This window comes from Panthera tigris, chromosome C2, assembly GCF_018350195.1.
Source record: "Panthera tigris isolate Pti1 chromosome C2, P.tigris_Pti1_mat1.1, whole genome shotgun sequence".
In the NCBI taxonomy this organism is placed as follows: domain Eukaryota; kingdom Metazoa; phylum Chordata; class Mammalia; order Carnivora; family Felidae; genus Panthera; species Panthera tigris.
The window spans coordinates 106481188-106501008 of record NC_056668.1 but is presented as its reverse complement, the minus strand read 5'-3'; the positions used below and the strand labels follow the sequence as shown (position 1 = coordinate 106501008).

The 19821-nt window shown below is 36.5% G+C and overlaps 1 protein-coding gene across 5 annotated transcripts in view; it reads right to left on the bottom strand.

Annotated features, from left to right (window-relative positions):
• VEPH1 (ventricular zone expressed PH domain containing 1) overlaps positions 1-19821 on the bottom strand; it is a 243464-nt gene that overhangs the window by 102624 nt on the left and 121019 nt on the right. For all 5 annotated transcript variants that reach the window (XM_042999268.1, XM_042999266.1, XM_007086266.3 and 2 more), the window contains exons 7-8: positions 16352-16561; positions 15126-15523 (exon numbers count right to left, since the gene is read on the bottom strand). In XM_042999268.1, the coding sequence (XP_042855202.1) occupies positions 15126-15523; positions 16352-16561 (608 nt within the window). The remainder of the gene's footprint in view (positions 1-15125; positions 15524-16351; positions 16562-19821) is intronic.

Here is a 19821-nt window from a genome sequence, read left to right as displayed (position 1 = left end):
TACAGGGTATTAGATAACTGGGCAATCTAAAAGCCAGAGCCCTAAAAAGCCCTAAAAGCCAAGTTATTGGAAACCTTAAAACAAGGAACCCTGAGTCCTACTCTAGGGCCCAGGGAATCTCTTTGGGTTCCAAGTGCTACTCCTGTATCACGTTGGGCCTGGCTGAGGCCCCCAGGGGCTGAGAAGACTATGTCTGGTGCCCTGGGCTTCTGCTTGTTTAGTTGGGAACTTCATGCAGGGGTAGTGAAAGACTCCAGGACACAAACAAGTATTTTGGGAAGCTCATTTGTCTGATAAAGGCAGTGATTTGTGACATGAGAAGGCCTACAATGGCTGCAAAGGCTGCCTGTGGTGGGACTCATTGCTGCATGGATTTCTCTGTTCTGGTCAGCTGCCCACCGAAGATGTCACCTGCTTTTCCTCCAGAGCTGCTATTGTCAAGCACTGGGCCCTGCACTGAGTGAGAGATGCAAAGGTAGCTAAGGGCTCCAACTGCTCTCATGATACTGGCCCATTCACTCAGGACACCTCACCCCCACACTTTCCCTTTTAAGTCTTTGTGTCTCCAAACCCTCATCTGTCTGGAGAATGTGAGCCAATTCTGTTTAGAGGAAAGGGACAAATGGTGAGAATGCAAAGAAACGCATCGCTAATGGCAATTATTTGAGTCTCCTGTCCAAGAAGGTGGTAGTTTAGACTTCGGATTGAAAAAGAGAAGGGGAATTCTTCTCAGATCTTTTAATTGATTTAACTCCCATCATTGCTTTATTACAGGGGTAGTTCCAAGACCAACCCTGCCTAACATGAATGAACAAAGTAGCCTACCCACATTCTCCCTGTACAGACTCTGCCCACAACTAGTTGATTCCATGATTCCATGTTAAGATATGTGGATTTGTTTGTTTCTTTAACAGTAAGGAGTGTGACCAAAACCAGAAAAAAATTTTTTTTTCCCCAAAAGTCACTGGGGTCATCATTACAGCAATTTGGGTACAGTTTCTTCTTAATACCAGCAAAGATCCTTTCTTGATGATATTTTTATCAGTAAAACACCTCATAAGGATCAAAAGAGTTTACTAAACCATATCTTGATGGATAAAGTGAAAATAAATTTGAAACACATGGCTTACATTTCCCTAAAATGTGCATGAGTTCAAAAGTTAACAATAATAGTGCTTGACTAAAAGCATTTGGAAATTTCTTAAGCTTTAAGGGTTTGAAAACCCAGTTTCTAAGGTGAACTTAGATGGGTTCTCTTACACATTAGGGCACTATAATTTGCATTAAAGGTATTCACAGATAACACTTCAACAAACCAAGGGCAATATGCTATTGTTTTAACCTTTGCTTTGGAAATTTCTTTGTATTCTAGTGCTTTAAATATTCAAATAAACCCTTTAAATGATAAGTTATTGAATTGCTTTATGAAGACAGAATAACTCTTCTTGCTTTGTACATAAATTAAAAACACACAATAGTTCAGGAAATGCAAAGTTAAACATGATCAAATTTATGAAAACATTAACAAACATCTTAAGTGTTCAATGCACATTTGATATTGGAATTATGGAGAGATTGCACAATTTCAGTGTTTTAAGAATATAAAGATTTGCCTTGATTTTTTTTTTACTGTAGATTCAATTGTTTCTAAGAGTTCAAAGGATTTGTTAAAAAAAATCAAATAAATAAAACAAAAAACATCCGGGTGTAACTGGTGTGACTGAAAAATAAAAATTCAGTAGAAAGACATGCTAGGGGTATAGGAATGTCCTATCTACATTTACTGGAAAAGATAGATTTGATTTCAATATTTTTACGGTTCTTTAAAAGAAGTTATAAAAAATCAGGTTAGATTCAGCAGAGAGGAGATGGTCCAATGTATAATTACATACTTAAAAAGAATGAAGGCCAGCTGGATTAATCTGTAAATATCAATGATAGGTGAATGCACATACACTGTCTCAATCCACTTTTCAATGTTTTGGGTTTAAGAAAGCATACATTGCCTCTAGCACACTTTTGCTTAATTTTAATTCTCTGCATATTTTAAGGGGAACGTAATCCATATGTTTCTAATTCATTTATACAACTTGACTAATCATCATTGAAGGCATATTTGATACCCAAGATATTTTGAAGCTATTAAAACTACCTCCATCAGGAACTAAATTCCACATTCATAAGGAGTCAGAGCCAAACACACTACAAATTCAAACATGCACCATGGAGTAGTTTCCTGGCTTGGAACCCTATTCATTCTTTCTTAACCCTATAACCCGTGAGAAGAATCAAAGGATGACTGGAACCACAAATTTAATGAATAGTCCAGATGACAAAGCTTTGTAACCTTGAGTGTCCTTGAGAAGAATAGTCATCTCCTCAATTAAGAGGTGATTATTAATGAAGAGTCAGTTAACTAAATCACAAATTCACTGTGAGGAAGAAAATCACTTTCTCTACTACTGGGATTCACTGGAATTTCTCATTCCTACAGTAGCAGTGCTTCTTAAACTTTAATGTGCATATGAATAACTTGAGGGATCTTATTAATACTGATATTACTGATTAATACTGATATTAATAATACTTATTAATACTGATATTAATTACTGATATTGATCCCTCAATAACTTGAGGGATCTTATAAATGCTGATTCAGTAGGTCTAGGATGGGCCTGAGAATCTGAATTTCTAAAAAGTACCTAGGTAATGTCAATGTTGCCGGTCCATGGATCACACTTTGAGAAGCAAGGTCTGTTGCAGGGTGTCTTAACCACCACTGATATTTTGGCAGGATAATTCTTTGTTTTGGCAGGGGGCTGTCTTGTCCATTTTCGAATGTTTAGCAGTATCCCTGGTCTCTACTCACCTGCTAGATGACAGTAGCACCTGCCTCCACTTCCCCAGTCATGACAACCAAAAATGTGTCTAGACATTACCAAAAGTCCCAAAGCTGGGGATAAAATTGCCTGTAGTTGAGAATCAGTGCTCTATTTTCATGTTTAGTGGTTAAATATTTATTGCATAATATAAACACCTTTTTTGATGAACTAGCTTCCGTGAATACTGCATCATTAACTAACTAAATAAATACCTTTCTTTCTTTTTTTTTTCCTCTGAGAAATTATAATACTTTATTTATGGACACTCTAGATTTTTCACTGATTTTATTTCCTTTCTTACTATGGTCACCAGCATGCTCAGATGTAAATTTGCAAACCACATTTAGGAATTGTGAAAATTTACAGGGATACATTTTTCAGAAATAACTATTAGATTTATTTTATTTCTCTTTTTTCCTCCAACATTAAATGAATCACCTCCTCTAATTTATATTTTCATAGGTTCCTTCATATATGATTTGAAATAAGATTGGTTTCCTTTAAATAAGGTAAACCAAAGAATTTCAATAAAAATAGACAACCCAGGGGATTTCTGGGGAAGATGGTAGAGTAGAAGGACCCTAGACTCACTCATCCCACAGATTCAACTAGATAAAACTTGAACCAGAGCAAACAACCCAGAAAAGGACCCAAACAAACTCCACAACTAAATGCAGAGAAGAGGCCACATCAAAGAGGGTAGGAAGGGCCAGGACTTGAGGACTTGTCCAACTAAAAGACATAGGGTGACAGAGTGGATAAAAAAGCAAGACCTATCTATCTGCTGCCTACAAGAGACTAATTTCAAACCGAAAGATACTTGCAGATTGAAAGTGAGGGGATAAAGAACTATTCATCATGCAAATGGAAGTGAAAACAAAGCTGGAGTAGCAATGTTGATATCAGACAAAACTAGACTTTAAAACAAAGGCTGTAACAAGAGATAAAGAAGCACACTATATAATCATAGGGAATAGTCCAACAAGAAGATATAACAATTGTAAATATTTATGTCCCCAACATTAAAGCACCCAAACACATAGAGCAGCTAATAACAAACATAAAGGAAATCAGCAATTGTACAATAATACAATTATACTACTATACTACTATACTATATACTATATACTATATACTATATACTATACTATAGTAGTATAATACTACTATACAATAATAGTAGGTGACTTTAACACCCCACTTACATTGATGGGCAGATCAAACTAACAGGAAACCAACAAGGAAACAGTGGCTTTGAATGACACATTGGACCAGATGGATCTAACTGATATATTCAGAATATTCCATCCTAAAGCAGCAGAACACACATTCTTTTCAAATGCACAGGGGACATTCTCCAGAAGATCATATATTAGGCCACAAAAGAAGCCTCAACAAATTCAAATAGATTGCAATCATACATACCTCTTTTCTGAAAATAACAGTATGAAACTAGAAATCAACAAGAAAAAAATCTGGAAATAATACAAATACATGGAGGTTAAATAACATGCTCCTAAACAATGAAGGAATCAACCAAGAATTCAACAAGAAAATTTTAAAAATATGGAGACAAATGAAAATAAAAACACAATGGTCTAAAATCTTTGCAAAAGCAAAAGCTGTTCTAAGAGGGAAGTTTGTGGCAATACAGGCCTACCTCAAGAAGCAAGAAAAACTCAAATGAACAAGCTACTCATACCCCTAAAGGAGCTAGATAAAGAAGAACAAACAAACCCCCAAACCAGTATAAGGAAGGAAATAATAAAGATTAGAGTAGAAATAAATGCTATAAAAACTAAAAAAAATAATAGATCAATGAAACTAGGAGCTGGTTCTTTGAAAAGATCAACTGAATTCATAAACTTAGCTAGACTTATCAAAGAGAGAGGGAGAGAAAGGACTCAAATAAAAATCACAAATGAAGGAGAAATAACAACCAACACCTCAGAAATACAAATTGAAGAGAATATCATGAAAAACTATATGCCTACAAAATTAGACAACCTAGAAGAAATGGATAAATTCTTAGAAACATACAACCTACCAAAATTAAAGCAGGAAGAAATATAAAATTTTAACAGACTGATTACCAGCAAGGAGATTGTATCAGTAATCAAAAAACTCCTAACAAACAAAAGTCCAGAACAAAATGACATCACAGGTGAATTCTACCAAACATTTAAAGATGAGTTCGTACCTATTCTTTTCAAACTATTCCAAAAAATAGAAGAAGGAAATTTTCCAAATTCATTCCAGGAGGTCATTATTACCCTGATTCCAAAACCAGATAAGGACACAACAACAAAAAGAGAACTTCAGGCAAATATCTCTCATGAACAGAGATGCAAAAATTCTCAGCAAAATACTAGCAAACCAAATCCAACATTACATTAAAAAACATCATTCACCAGGGGCACCTGGGTAGCTTAGTCAGTTAAGTGCCGGACTTCAGCTCAGGTCATGATCTCACGGCTCATGGGTTTAATACCTGTGTTGGGCTCTGTGCTGACAGCTCAGAGCCTGGACCTGCTTTGGATTCTGTGTCTCCCATTATCTCTGCCCCTCCCCTGTTTGCACACTTTCTCAAAAATATATAAACATTAAAGTAAATTAAAAAAAATCACTCACCATGATCATGTGGGATTTATTCCTGGTATACAAGGGTGGCTCAATATTTGCAAATCAGTCAACATGATATGTCACATCAGTAAGAGAATGAATAAAAACCATATGACCATTTCAATAGATGCAGAAAAAAAAAGCATTTGACTAAGTACAACATCCATTCATGGTAAAATTCCTCCACACAGTAGGTTTAGAGGGAACATACCTCAACATAATAAAGGCCACATGTGAAAAACCCACAGCAAACATCATACTCAATGGGGGGAAACTGAGAGCTTTTCTCCCAAGACCAGGAATAAGATAAGGATGTCCTCTCTCACCATTTTTATTCAACATAGTACTAGAAGTCCTAGACAATCGGACAACAAAAAGAAATAAAAGTCATCCACATTGGTAAGAAAGAAGTAAAACATTCACTATTTGCAGATGACATGATACTATATATAGAAAACACAAAATATTCCACCAAAAACTGCTAGAACTGATAAATGAATTCAGTGAAGTTGTAGGATACAAAATCAATGTGCAGAAATCTGTTGCATTTCTATACACTAATAATGCAGCAACAGAAAGAAATTAAGAAAACAATTCCATTTACAGTTGCACCAAAAACAGTAAGATACCTAGGAATAAATCTAACCAAAGAGGTGAAAGACCTGTATTCTGAAATTACTTGATGAAAGTAATTGAAGATGACACAAATGGAAAGACATTCCATACTCATGAATTGGAAGAACAAATATTATTAGAATGTCTATACTACCCCAAACAATCTACACATTTAACACAATTCCTTTCAAAATATCAACAGCATGTTTCACAGAACCAGAACAAACAATCCTAAAATTGGTATGGAACCACAAAAGACCGTGAATAACCAAAGCAATTTTGAGAAAGAAAAGCAAAACTCGAAACCTCACATTTCCAGATTTCAAGTTATATTACAAAGCTGTAGCAATCAAAACAGTATGGTACTGGCACAAAAATAGATACATAGATCAATAGGACAAAATAAAAGCCCAGAAATAACCTCACAATTATATGATCAATTAATCTTTCACTAAGTAGAAAAGAATATCCAATGAGAAAAAGACAGCCTCTTGAACAAATGGTGTTGGGAAAACTGGTCAGCTACCTACAAAAGAATGAAACTGAACCACTTTCTTACACCATACACAAAAATAAATTCAAAATGTATTAAAGACCTAAATGTGAGATCTGAAGCCATAAAGATCCTAGAAGAGAACACAGGCAGTAATGTCTCTGACATTGGCTGTAGCAACATTTTTCTAGATATGTCTCCTAAGGCAAGGGAAACAAAAGCAAAAATAAACTTTTGGGACTACATCAAAATAAAAAGCCTCTGCACAGCCAAGGAAACAATCAACAAAACTAAAAGGCAACTACTGAATAAAAGAAGATATTTGCAAATGACTTATCTTATAAAGGCTCCATATTGAACATATATATAAAGAACTTACACGTCAACACCCCAAAAACAAATAATCCAATTAAAAAATGGACAGAAGACACGAATAGACATTTATCCAAAAAAGACATCCAGATGTCACACAGACACATGAAAAGATGCTCAACATCACTCATCATCAGGGAAATGCAAATCAAAACTATAAGGAGATACCACCTCACACTGTCAGAATGGCTAAAATCAAAAACACGGGAAACAACAAGTGTTGGCAAGGATGTGGAGAAAAAGGAACACTCGTGCACTGTTGGTGGGAATGCAAAGTGGTGCAACCACTCTGGAAAACAGATGGAGTTTCCTCAAAGTGTTAAAAACAGAACTACCCTATGATTCAGCAATGGCCCTACTGTGTATTTACACCCACAATACGAAAGGCCTGATTCAAAGGGATAAATGCATCCCTATGACTATAGCAGCATTATTTACAATAGCTAAATTATGGAAGCAGCCCAAGTGTCCATCAATTGATGAATGGATCAAGTGGTATATATACATACATACATACATACATACATACATACACATATGTGTATATTGCTAAGCAAATTAAGTCAGTCAGAGAAAGACAAATACCATATTATTTCACTCATATGTGGAATTTAAAAAACAAAGCAAATGAGAAAAAAATAGAGACAAACTAAGAAACAGATTCTTTAACTATAGAGAACAAACTGATGGTTACATGAGGGGAGGGGGTGGGGAGATGGGTGAAATAGGTGATGGGGATTAAGGAGTGCATTTGTGATGAGCACTGGATGATGTATGGAACTGCTGAATCAGCATATTGTACATCTGAAATGAATATAACACTGTATGTTAAGTATATTGGAATTAAAATAGAAAAAAGTAAAAAAAAAAAAAAATAGACCAGTCAATACAGGCACAATGCATTGATTTGCTTATCATGGCTGGTCATTTGCTGTTTGATAGATATCAATAAATCCAGGTAGACAGTGTGACAAGCTTCAAAAGTATTGAACAATCTGGTCTATTTTCTCCCAATAAACTATTGTAAGTTGATGGATACAGATGTCTGGAAAAAAAGGACTGGAAATTAACATGAAAGAGAAGTTTTTGTTTTTTGGTTTTTTTTTAGGTTTACACTGGAGATATAAAATTAGCAATAAACTTGAGGCCGATGAAAAACTTGGCCAAATAACAAACATTTACATTTTTCTAGCTCTGACATAAGACACTTAGAATTAATTAATTTAGAGCACACAAGATTCTTTTAAAGGACCTTAAAAATGATCCAACTGAGTGCTTTTCAAGTTTCCTTAAGCTGTGGAATTCTTGGTTTAAATATCAGTCAGGAAGGTCCCTGTATAACATCAACTATATCACAGTTGCTCTGTTTGCAGGGCAAAGAAAGAAGGAAAGAGGGGGGTTGGGACCCTTTCGAGGGGTCCCTGACAGTTTTAACCAGTATAGGTTAAAAATCCATGACCCTGTAATATACAGGGTTTTTGGAATTACAAAATTCCAAACCTTGCAGAAATGTGTACTTTAAAAATGTGCAAGTTTCGCCTTTACCCTCCACTTCTTCTCTACCTCTACCCCAATTTGATTCTTCAGAAAGAAGTAGTGGTGATAGTTTTATGTGTGTCTTTCTAGAAGTGCCTCCCTCTCCATATACACATATGTAAATCCTTTTCTGTCCTTGTTCTCCTTAGCCAGCTCTATATTTTCTTTGACTGTAGCACTTAACACTTTCCAACACCCTACTTTATTTATTTATCACTTTGAAGCCAAGGATATTTGCCTGTTTTGTTCACTGACATTTCTCAAGTTCCTAGAAGGATGCTGGTGTGAGTAGGCACTCAGAAATATTTGTAGAATTAATGAAAAATGAAGAATCAGGATGAATAGACAGAGCAGAGAGGATTTTTAGAGCAGTGAAGCTATTCTCTATGATTCTACAATGGTAAATACATCCAAACGTTGGAATATTACTTATGCAAAAAAATGAGCTACCAAACCACAAAAAAGATATAAAGGAAGCATAAATGCATATTACTAAATGACAGAAGCTGATATGAAAAGGCTATTAGAAATGAGGATGTTTGGTATGAGAAACAGAATCATACTCTGAGTTTCTGAAATGGTATGCTTCCCACATTTGTGGCTTATTTTAATGGTGGCATAATATTTTAATGGCTATTGGGTAATTGATGTGAATGTTTCACATGAAAAATGATGTTCCCATAAAGCAATTTATTTTTAAAAGTCCATTGAACCTTTTTTTTAAAAAAGAAAAAAATTCATTTTATGATTTCTTACTGATCTCTAATATGGACAGGGCAAAAATGTGAGCAGAGAAAACATAGGAATTTGGTGTCATTTACATAGTTCTTTTTCTCTTACTCCAAATGGATCTTCCAACAGATGACATGAGATTCTGTCTGCTTTAGAGACTTATCTGCTGTTTGTAAACACACAACTCTATGAATATAGACTGTGACACAAATAAATACCTTCCAAATTATCAATACCTGGACTCCTGATTGCCAATTATGTAATTGCCTGCGTTTTTGGAAAAACACTTTAAAATCCTCCATCATCTGAAGTTTGATGGTTGTTGTGGATCAAACAAGAGGAAATTAATTTTTTTTTGCCTTTTCCTATATTATATCAAAACTCTTTTCAGTTTCCTTGGCTGTCAGCTCTTCATCATCAACAGAGCTCAGAAATATGGATTTGCTCAGTTTTCAAGTGAGATTTGATGATATCCAGGGACCATTTTGTTTCCCTACAGGGCATATACTGCCAGTTTCATAATGGAAGCAAACGGAAAAATAACATTCACTTCCTGAAATTTGGTTTGTGGCAAGCTGGATTGGAATGTACTCCTGTGCTGTTGACAGTCAGTGGCTCAGGACCTTTTTGTACAGCACTGTATGCTTTGGACTAAAGACAACCACCCAGACAACAAGGGATTACTACTAATAATCTCCGAGTACGAGCTTCCCTAAAAAAAGATTAAGAAATACTAACTACAGATATGAGTATAATGCCATATCTTTCTATCTTAAAAGTAATACATTTAGAAGAATATAGCTGAGAATATTATATCTCTCACAACCACTTCTGTACCTAAGACACCTCCTCTTTTACTTTCTTCCCTTCCTCCTTCTTTTAATGTGGCTGCCTTTGGGTGAGATATATCAAAATGCACTCCTGTGCATTTTTGCTCTATTATATATTTACTTTTACTTCTGTTTATTTATTAGCAAGGTCTTTTTAAACCTATTAGAGACATATCCAAGGTGGGCACTATATTAGGGGAACTGACCATTTCAAGGGTTTGGACGAGTCATTTGATATACAGGCAGATAATCCCTCCTGGATTTCCATACAAAATAGTCTGAGTGTACATGTACTTACCAATTTTCCTTTGTACTGTTTCCTAGTTGAAGATACTTCTCATTCATAGATATATGTCAGGTAAACCAACAGGCACATAAGCAGCACACCCTTTTGTTCAAAAGCATGGTTAAGGCATTTTTCTTTCTTTTTTCTAATGTTTATTTTTTTTTTGAGAGAGAGAGAGAGAGACAGCGTGAGCGGGGAAGTGCAGAGAGAGAGACGGAGACACAGAATCTGAAGCAGGCTCCAGAGCTCGAGGCGGGGCTTGAACTCACCAACTGTGATATGATGACCTGAGCTGAAGTCGGAAGCTTAAGCCACTGAGCCACCCAGGTGCCCCAGGGCATTTTTCCTTATCTATTTGAATGTTCAAAGAAAATAAAACTTGTCCTTCTTCTCCTCCTCCTTCTTTTTAGAAGTAGCTTTTGAAAATATAACTAACAAGAAATGAAGTTATGTGATGTTCTCTAGTGGAACTTTGCAAACAAGTAAGTTGTATATTTAAGTGCATAACATCTTTACCAGTGATGTGGTTGTCTGCCAGGGTGTTGCAGCTACTCTACTGGGGATGAACAAGGACAGTAATCTGATGTTAACTCAAAAGAAGAGTTTGGAGGGGATTTTTCAAAAGGATTTGTAAGGTCTTCCTCTAGCCATATTATTTAAATGTTTCTCATGGGACATTGAGGATGACTGGAACCAGGATAGGAGTGACAGGAGAAGGTTAAGAGGAGAATCTGGCCACCATTATATCTATCTTCTTTTGACTAAAGTTCACTCTAGAAAAATGGGAATTGGCAGAGAGGTAATCTAAGATAAAGTCCAAAGCACCAAGAAAAATTCTCTAGAAAAGTTTTCCCTACCAAGGAAAACTGTTAGGGAAAACTGTCCTTCAAACAGGGGCCAAGTGGACCATATCAATGAATAAGACACCAAGGAATTTGCAATATTTTCTTATTTGCTGTTTCTCCCTCTGAAATTGTGTGGAAAAGCTTTAGGATTTTCCTCTGTCTCCAAATCTCACAACTCTCCTCAGGGATAAATGATCCTAATCCCACAATTACCAATGTATTTTAAAAAAGAAGGAAACCTCCTCCAGAACCACTAAATGAATGGGTTTTATCATCGTCCCTCAGGTTAGACCAACCGAGGACAAAGAGGTAAGGGCTGGGTTGGCTTTGCCTCCTTGGTCATGCCAACATGAGGTTGGAGTTGACTATATGCAAACTTTCAATAAGAAATCTTTATTTGTAATTAATTATGAAATAACAGCTGCTTCTTGATTTTATAATAAACTTTTATTTTTTTTGTATTCTTATATCTGTTCAAGTTGAAAAATCAACTCATGTCGGTCTATGAGAGAAAGGAAGACATTACTAGCTTTAAAATTAGCTTTCTGCAAGTCAGGCTTGCTGATATGCTTTACAGATGGGATGTATTTTCACCCCATCAGGAAATACTTCAAAGCAAACCAAAGCAGCGTTGATGGGTTCTTGTAAGCTTTTATATCATCCTTTATAGAACACCAGTGATGGGCCAGATTTTCAAGGATTTATTTCAATATCATGAATTTCTGGATTCTTTTAACCTCTAATTATTTTTGTTCACATAAAGGAATTCCAGTGATTCAGATATTTAAAATACCCTTTGGCTAATGAACTAAATTCCTTCAGTCTTGTATATAAATACAATCAGTCAGTGATGTCAGACCATCACTCTGGATATGAATATATAACTTTCCATGGTTGGCTAACCTGCACCCACACTAGAGGGCTATAAGACCAAGGAGAGAATTACTGACTTGGGAATAACAGGCTCTTTCATATCCAAAATGACACTGCTGACCCAACCTCAATAAGACCTGGGGTTTGACAATTTTTCCAGACATGATGATAGATTTGTGCTGCTCTATTTATACTCCATTGCCTGTCCCACTGTGATTAATATCATGCAATAATAAGATGGTGGGCTATGGATAAGAATGGTATCTCTGACCTTGACTCACCTAATACTGGATTCTGTTGTGCTGTGACTAGTGAGGTTCCTGTTCTTTCAACACAGTTTATTATTGAAGTATTAGATTGAACCACATTAAAGTGATGTTTTTGCAGGTCAGAGTAAGGAAATCAGATATCAGTTGTTTTTTTTTTTTTTTCCATATGATTCAAAACAATACCAAAAGAACTTCTTTAAAGGTTGTTTTATCATTTTCTTATACTATAGACATTATGACATCTGTCTAAAATTATTCTTAACACTTTGTTGTTGTTGTTCTTGTTTCCTGCTGGTTATTTATCTTTTTAACTCTCCCTGTTGTAGAAGTGGTTTTTATGCTTCTTCCCTTTGCTTCTTGATTGCCTTGCATTATTCAGCAAGAAAGACCAAATATGTCTCTTTTACACTCACAACACATTAAACATAACACAGTTTCTAACCCTAAATCTTTCTTTAATAAATTTCTAAGAAAAGAAATGTGATATTGCTGAGCTGAGTGATCTCATGACAGCAAGCAAAACTGTGTCAGCCAGATGACTGCTGGCTTTCTTCTGAATGGTTTACACAATCCCTGGAATAGTAACAACATGTCCCCTGCAGTCAGTACGAGTCCTTTCTCAGTGGATATATTTACAGTGAGTCATATAAATCTTCATAAATATCTCTGTGCAAGGAATTTCATAAATATCTCTGTGCAAGGAATTTTCCAGGAACTTCCAGGAAGTTACAAAAATGTGAACAAATTCCAAAATGTCAACTTAAAAAAAAAATAGACATACTCAGTTCTAGGTCATTCCTGGCAGGAAACATCAAAAGAAAATACCTTTTGATTCTTGTTTGTTTTTAGTAAAGATGATGGATTCCTTCAATATTTTGGAAAAAAAAACCCAAGCCACTTAGTTAACTCTCAAAGTCCTCAAATAATTCAAGGCAATAAGAAATAACATGGGTTTTTAACAACTGGGTGCTTGAAGTAACTGCGAGACTGCCTTACATTTTCACAAGATTAAAACTCACTCTAAAGCTTCAATGCTTTAACCTAAACTTAAAAAACAAAACTATTCTGGCAGGTGGAAATGTGTCTAACTTTATATTTGCTACAGGTTTCCTTTTTTAAGCTGGTAAATTCATGTAACCTCATTTCTATTAAGTTCTCCAACCTGTGCATTAAATACATAGAATATTAGTGAAATGGGAAATCATAAAAAGTTTGTGTTAATTGAGTTTTATTGACTTTACCTATTCTCAAGTCCTACTATACTTAATTGTCCAAAACTTATATTGAATATGAGCAATACCGCTTTTATTGTCACTCTTTAAAAAAGTTTTAAGACTCCTAATCAATAAATTATTGTAAACACTTCTGAAAATGTCAGATTCTACAGACACACAGACAATATTTGTCATTACCAAGTCCTTGTGAGCATTAGAATACATTCCTTTCCCTTTGTTAGCATGAGAATACATTCTTTCCTCTGATTTGGAGTGGGAGAAGGGATAGAAAGTAGAATATGGAAAATGGGACCTTCCTAGTACCATCCCCTGAGGGGGATGACAGTGGGTGGGTGAATATGAATTGGACTCATTATTCTTCAGCTGTGTTTCTTTCTGAAAGATGTGCTGCCTAGCTTTTTCTACGTGGGCATCGCCTGTGAAAAGCTGTCATGCCCAACAAGTGGTCCAGGACCTTCGTCTTAATCTGAAAGGAATAGCATGGCTGTTAAGTGAGAAGAACCGCAGGAAAAATCTAATTAGCCTGATAGTGCCTTCAAAATATCCAAACCTGTTCAACCCACTGTCAGAAGGATGAGCTTGCCCTGGGCACTCTTCCATTTTAGCACTTGTGCCTCAAACCTATCATCTTTTCCGGTACCAGGGCACAAAATTTAAGAAGCACCAGAAAATCTAGTGGTCAAAATAAGTAATATTTTAAGAAATCAAAGTTAACACAAAAAGTTCATAATGAACAAAATATCAAAATTGTAAGTGGAAACATGATCAATATTACTTCATATTCCTTTTGCCTCTGCTCCAATATGACTTAGGAAGACATACTAATCCTTTCTTTACTTAAAATTTTGCTGAGCTTTTTTGGCACCTCCTTAAATTGTGCACCCAAGGGATGCCTCAGTTCCTGACATCTTTTACTTTGTTCTGTGTTTTCTGACTAGCTCACACTGTTACTGGTTCCTGACATACATCATCTCCTGACTATGATTTCACTTTTTCCTTTCTATAATTTCCAAGAAGCCAGGGACTGTGTCTGTGTGGGTCATAGCTGATTCTCACACAAAGCTGAATTTTTAGTACAGTGCCTGGCGCACGGTAATTGCTTCATAAGTGCTATTGAATGAATGGGAGAAAAATGTCCTGGGGCTCAATGCTGTACATGGCTTCCTTGCATTATTATGTGGATGAAAAAAATGTCTCTGGCTGCACCTCTACCCGAGAGCCTGCTTTGGGAAACACAGACCTCTTCCAGAATTTTCCTAAACACTAGGGACAGGGAATCAGGAACAATATATTTCAGGTTTGAAAAAGTCAGAGTCGGTGAGCTTAGGTGTACCTAAGTAGATTCAAATAGGAATCAAAAAGATGATTGACCTTATTGGGGGGGAAAAAAAGCAATTAAAATAACCTAAGGGTGTTTTAAAATGATCTATTTTACAAAAAATCCAGGGTATGGCAATTTTTATGATTTGAGCCTTTTTGTTTCTTCCCCAGTGATAGTTGAAATTTCTCAAGTTTAGGGTATTCAAAGAACTTACCTTCAATGGTACACTGATCAGGGATTGGAATCTTCTTTCCGATTTCCACAGCATATGCCTTTACTTTACTGAAATTTTCCTTTAAGTGCAAGTAGAGCTTATCTTGGTATTCTACAGGACTTGCAGTTGTTTCTGGAGTTTCTTCCTGGCAGTTTTCTTTAACTGTCTCTGGCAAATTCTCTGATTCTGTATGTATAATACTTGGGTGTGAAACTGAAGAATTTCTCAGCTGTGATCTGTCAGAGTTTGCCTTAAAGGGCAACTTGTCGTTTCCTTGGCTAAGTGGATCTGTTTCTGAAAGAATGATCCTAGCTGGCATGTCTCCACTCTCTACAATTTCCCCATCATCTGAACTCATGCTCTTTGTTAGCACAGTGTGCAAAGCCAAACTCTTTGACCTGCAATATAAACAAAAAGCGAAGACAGGCAAAGAAGTTGAGCTAGCATCCACTGAGAAGGAAAAGAAAGGATAATAACAGTGGGGAAAAGTTACTTCCTCTAGAAAGGGAGACCATAAATTGGTGCTACAAACAGATTTGATAAAACACATAGACCAGCAACAAGTTATGTAATAAGCCAAATCTTTGAAGATATAGGCCACCTCCAAAAACAAAGATTTAAAAATCAATTTCATGGCAAAACTAACTGGAAAATGGTGGACTTATACACTTGTATTCTTTTTTTCTACTTCGGAGTCTGCTTTTTCATCAGAAAACAAGAGAAGCTTCTGATAGTCATTCTCAATATAACATTTATGTTTAAAAAGTATTTTTAAAAAATAAGCCACAGGTTTGTTTTCCATTTGTTTTCTCTCTCTCTCTCTTTTTTTTTTTTTTTTGAGAGAGCACATGAATGGGGTAGAGGGGCAGAGAGAGAGAGAGAGAGAGAGAGAGAGAGAGAGAGAGAGAATCCCAAGCCCATTCCACACTCAGCATGGAGCCTGATGCCTGATGCTGGATCAAGCCCAGGACCCTGGGATCATGACCTGAGCTGAAATTGGGTTGGCTGCTCAACTGACTGAGCCACCCAGGAGACCCTGTATTTATAGCAAGCTCCTTTGGATAACAGAAGCACTGTGAATGCCATTTCATTCATGAAAAGACGGGACTTTGGGTGCTATAGGTAAAAGATATTTAAAAAAACACCCTGTGATAATGCGATAACAAAACTAACAGCAAACACAAAGTGCATACTTTAAAAAAAAAACAGCCAAGCAAAATTTATACCTGTTAAATCTAATGTCTTTTCTTTCTTCCTTAGAAAATTGGCCCAAACTATATCTTCTTATAGAGCTAGGAGTATTGCTCTCAGCATTTATTTTGTCTTCAAAAGCCTGTATTTTAACTTGGAGCTTTTCATGGTCTTCATCTTCAGCTACAGTGAACTTGATTTCTTCCAGCTTCTCAGGGAATTCAATTTCATTGCTGGGTTTTCTCCTAAAAAACCAAAAATCATTGCATTAGATGTGGTCACATATACCCTCAGAACAGTGTTACTCTCTATTTAACTGATTCTTGTTCAAAATAGCAAAAATTATTTAATACATCTTTTAAGTTTATTTGAGAGAGAGAGAGAGAGAGAGAGAGAGAGAGAGAGAGAGCGCGCGCAGGGGAGGGGCAGAGAGAGAGGATCCCAAGCAGACTCTGCACTGAGCCTGATGCGGGGCTTGAACTCACAAACCATGAGATTATGACCTGAGCTGAAACCAAGAGTGGGATGCTTAACTGTCCAAACCAACCAGGTGCCCCTGATACATTTTTCATTAGTCATTTAACAAATATTTATTGAGTAACTACGATGGATATAGGGTTTGTTTTTAAGATTTTATTTTTAAGTAAATTCTATACCCAATGTGGGGCTTGAACTTACAACCCCAAGATCAAGAGTTGCATGCTCCACTGACTGAACCAGCCAGGTGCCCCCACATTTTTTTTTTTCTTAAAGAAAATTATATTTGTTCTAGTTTCTGTCACCCACATCATTTCTGTGGTAGGAAATATGCTCATTATGGTCTCCATCACTGCCAGCCCATCAGTGGGGTCTCCCATGTACCTTTTCCTGGCCTATCTCTTTTTTTATTGATGCTGGCTATTCCTCTATAAACACCCCTAAACTGATTGTAGATTCACTCTATGAAAAGACCATCCTATTCAAGGGGTACATGACCTAAGTCTTTGGAGAACATGTCTTTGGAGCTGCTGAGGTCATCCTACTTAGTATGATGGCCTATGGCTGCTATGTGGCCATCTGCAAGCCCTTGAACTATACAACCATCATGTCCTGGCAGGTACGTGGCCTGCTGTGGGAGTGGTGTGAGTAGGAGGCTTTCTTCATGCAACCATACAGATCTTCTTCAGCTTCCAATTATCCTTCTGTAGCCCTAACACCACAGATCACTCTATGTGTCATCTGAACCCTTTGCTCAATTTTGCCTGCACTGATATTTACACTCTAGGGCTCTTTGTTGTTGCCAACAGTGGAGTGATCTGTGTGTTAAACTTCCTTCTCTTGGGGCACCTCAGTGGCTCAGTCAGTTAAGCGTCCAACTTCGGCTCAGGTCATGATCTCACAGTTCATGAGTTTGAGCCCTGCACTGGCTCTGTGCTGACAGCTCGGAGCCTAGAGCCTGCTTCAGATTCTGTGTCTCCCTCTCTGCCCCTCCCATGCTCACACTCTGTCTCTCTCTCCCTCTGTCTCTCAAAAATAAAATAAGCACACTAAAATTAAAAAAATAAACTTCCTTCTCTTTGTTTAAATTTTTGTTTTTTATTTGAGTATAGTTGACACACAATGTTACATTACTTCCAGGTGAACAATGAACACGGATCTTTGAAATTGCTTCTATAACTTCTTCTGCCAGAAGTTTATAAATATTGGTACTTATATCAATTTTACATTAGAAGGAGAGTTTTGGAAGAAATCAGAGAATAAAAAGCAGTTTTTATGGTTATCTACCATATTCTTATCCAGCTCCACAAAAGCATGGCTTTCATATGAAATTCATGCCAGACATTTTTTAGAAAACTCTGATGTGCTGATTTGTTTGCAATGAAATTGACAGAATAAGAACATTTCAATGGACTGTGTAAAGTCATGGTTTTGTTAATTTTATGGCTATCACTGTAACCCTTTTATGTTATGAAATAAGAAAATTCTTTCTGAATTTTAATATGTTGGAGGAAAGACATTTTCCATGAATGATATTAATAGTTCCAATTAATCTTTTTTTAAGGTTTATTTATTTTTAAGAGAGAGAGTGAGAGCGTGCACAGGCAGAGGAAGGGAAAAGAGAGAGGGGGAGACACAGAATCTGAAGCAGGTTCCAGGCTCTAAGCTGTCAGCACAGAGCCCAACGCGGGACTAGAACTCACGTACTGGGAGATCATGACCTGAGCCTAAGTTGGACGCCCATCCGACTGAGCCACCCAGGTGCCCCCAACTATCTTTTTTATAGCAGCATTTGTGAAAATACTCTGTGACTCATTAAAATTACCTCCTTTAACGCAGGGGTTATTTGTGGAATAACTTTGGAACCCTTCTAAGGACTAATATGTGCCTTAAACAGAGTGGAAGCCTACTGATAAGCTGCAGAAATAGCTCACTGATGCTCACCAAGGTGCTGAATGATTACAGAGAAGTAGTATGTGTTTATTTTCCTTGATCTGCCTTAGACATCCTAAAGCTACTTTACTTTCTATTTAACAATCACTATCAATCCTATCATGTGAGGTTATTAATAAACATAAAGGTTAATAATCTCTAGAAATCCATTCATCAAGATGGCTTAATGATTCTGTTGGTTTGTCTATGTATATTTACTTGGCCCTCTTTATCATTTTTCCTGGAGGTTAATGAAAAGGGCCTCAAGCATACAAAACAATCATAAATTTTTCAAACATATGGCTATTTCCCCCTAAAAGCCAAAGTAAACCTGGCATAGTATGTAGGTGAGGGTGAGAAAATACAATTTGTTTGTTTTTGTTTTTGTTTTTGTTTTGTTGTTCTGTTTGTTTTTTAACGGCACTGCTTTTTAGGGAAAACCAACATGATAGGGATGGTGACAGATTTTTTTCAATTACATTCCACCCATTCTGGGGTCATATGTATGGTGGGTACTGAGGAAGATTGTTTGGAAGCTTTTCTGGCTGGCCCATAGAGGAGTACTGGCTTTGAGGGAGGGTTCATAGTTTTGGGCCCACAGTTTTTATAATTACCCTTTAATCCAGCTCAGGGACAAATGTAAATGGTGCCACTGGGAAAGCACGTAGATTATCCCTTAAGTAACCAAGATATTGTTTATTGTCTAATAGGCTATTGCTGAGAAAACTTAAATACATATTTGTGTAGTTTTTATAGGCTTCCTTGGTTTTGCATACAGAATGCAAAATTTATTATCCACATCATGCTTCACTGAAATATACATGAGTAGATTTGAAGAATCAGTACATGGGAATAAAGGGAATAATCATGAACATGTTTCCCTTTATGATACATATGATACTGGCTACCCGTCACAGATGGGAGGTTTTGACATGTTCCAGCCAGATGATTCTAAAAGATGGACTTTATACTCCTATTACAAATGAAACAAAGATGGTACTATCACTGGATGGTAACTTACAAACCATGATAATTACCAAGGCTAATTTTCAAAGATCCAATGGGACTTCTGGGGAAGATGGTGGGGTAGGACGAT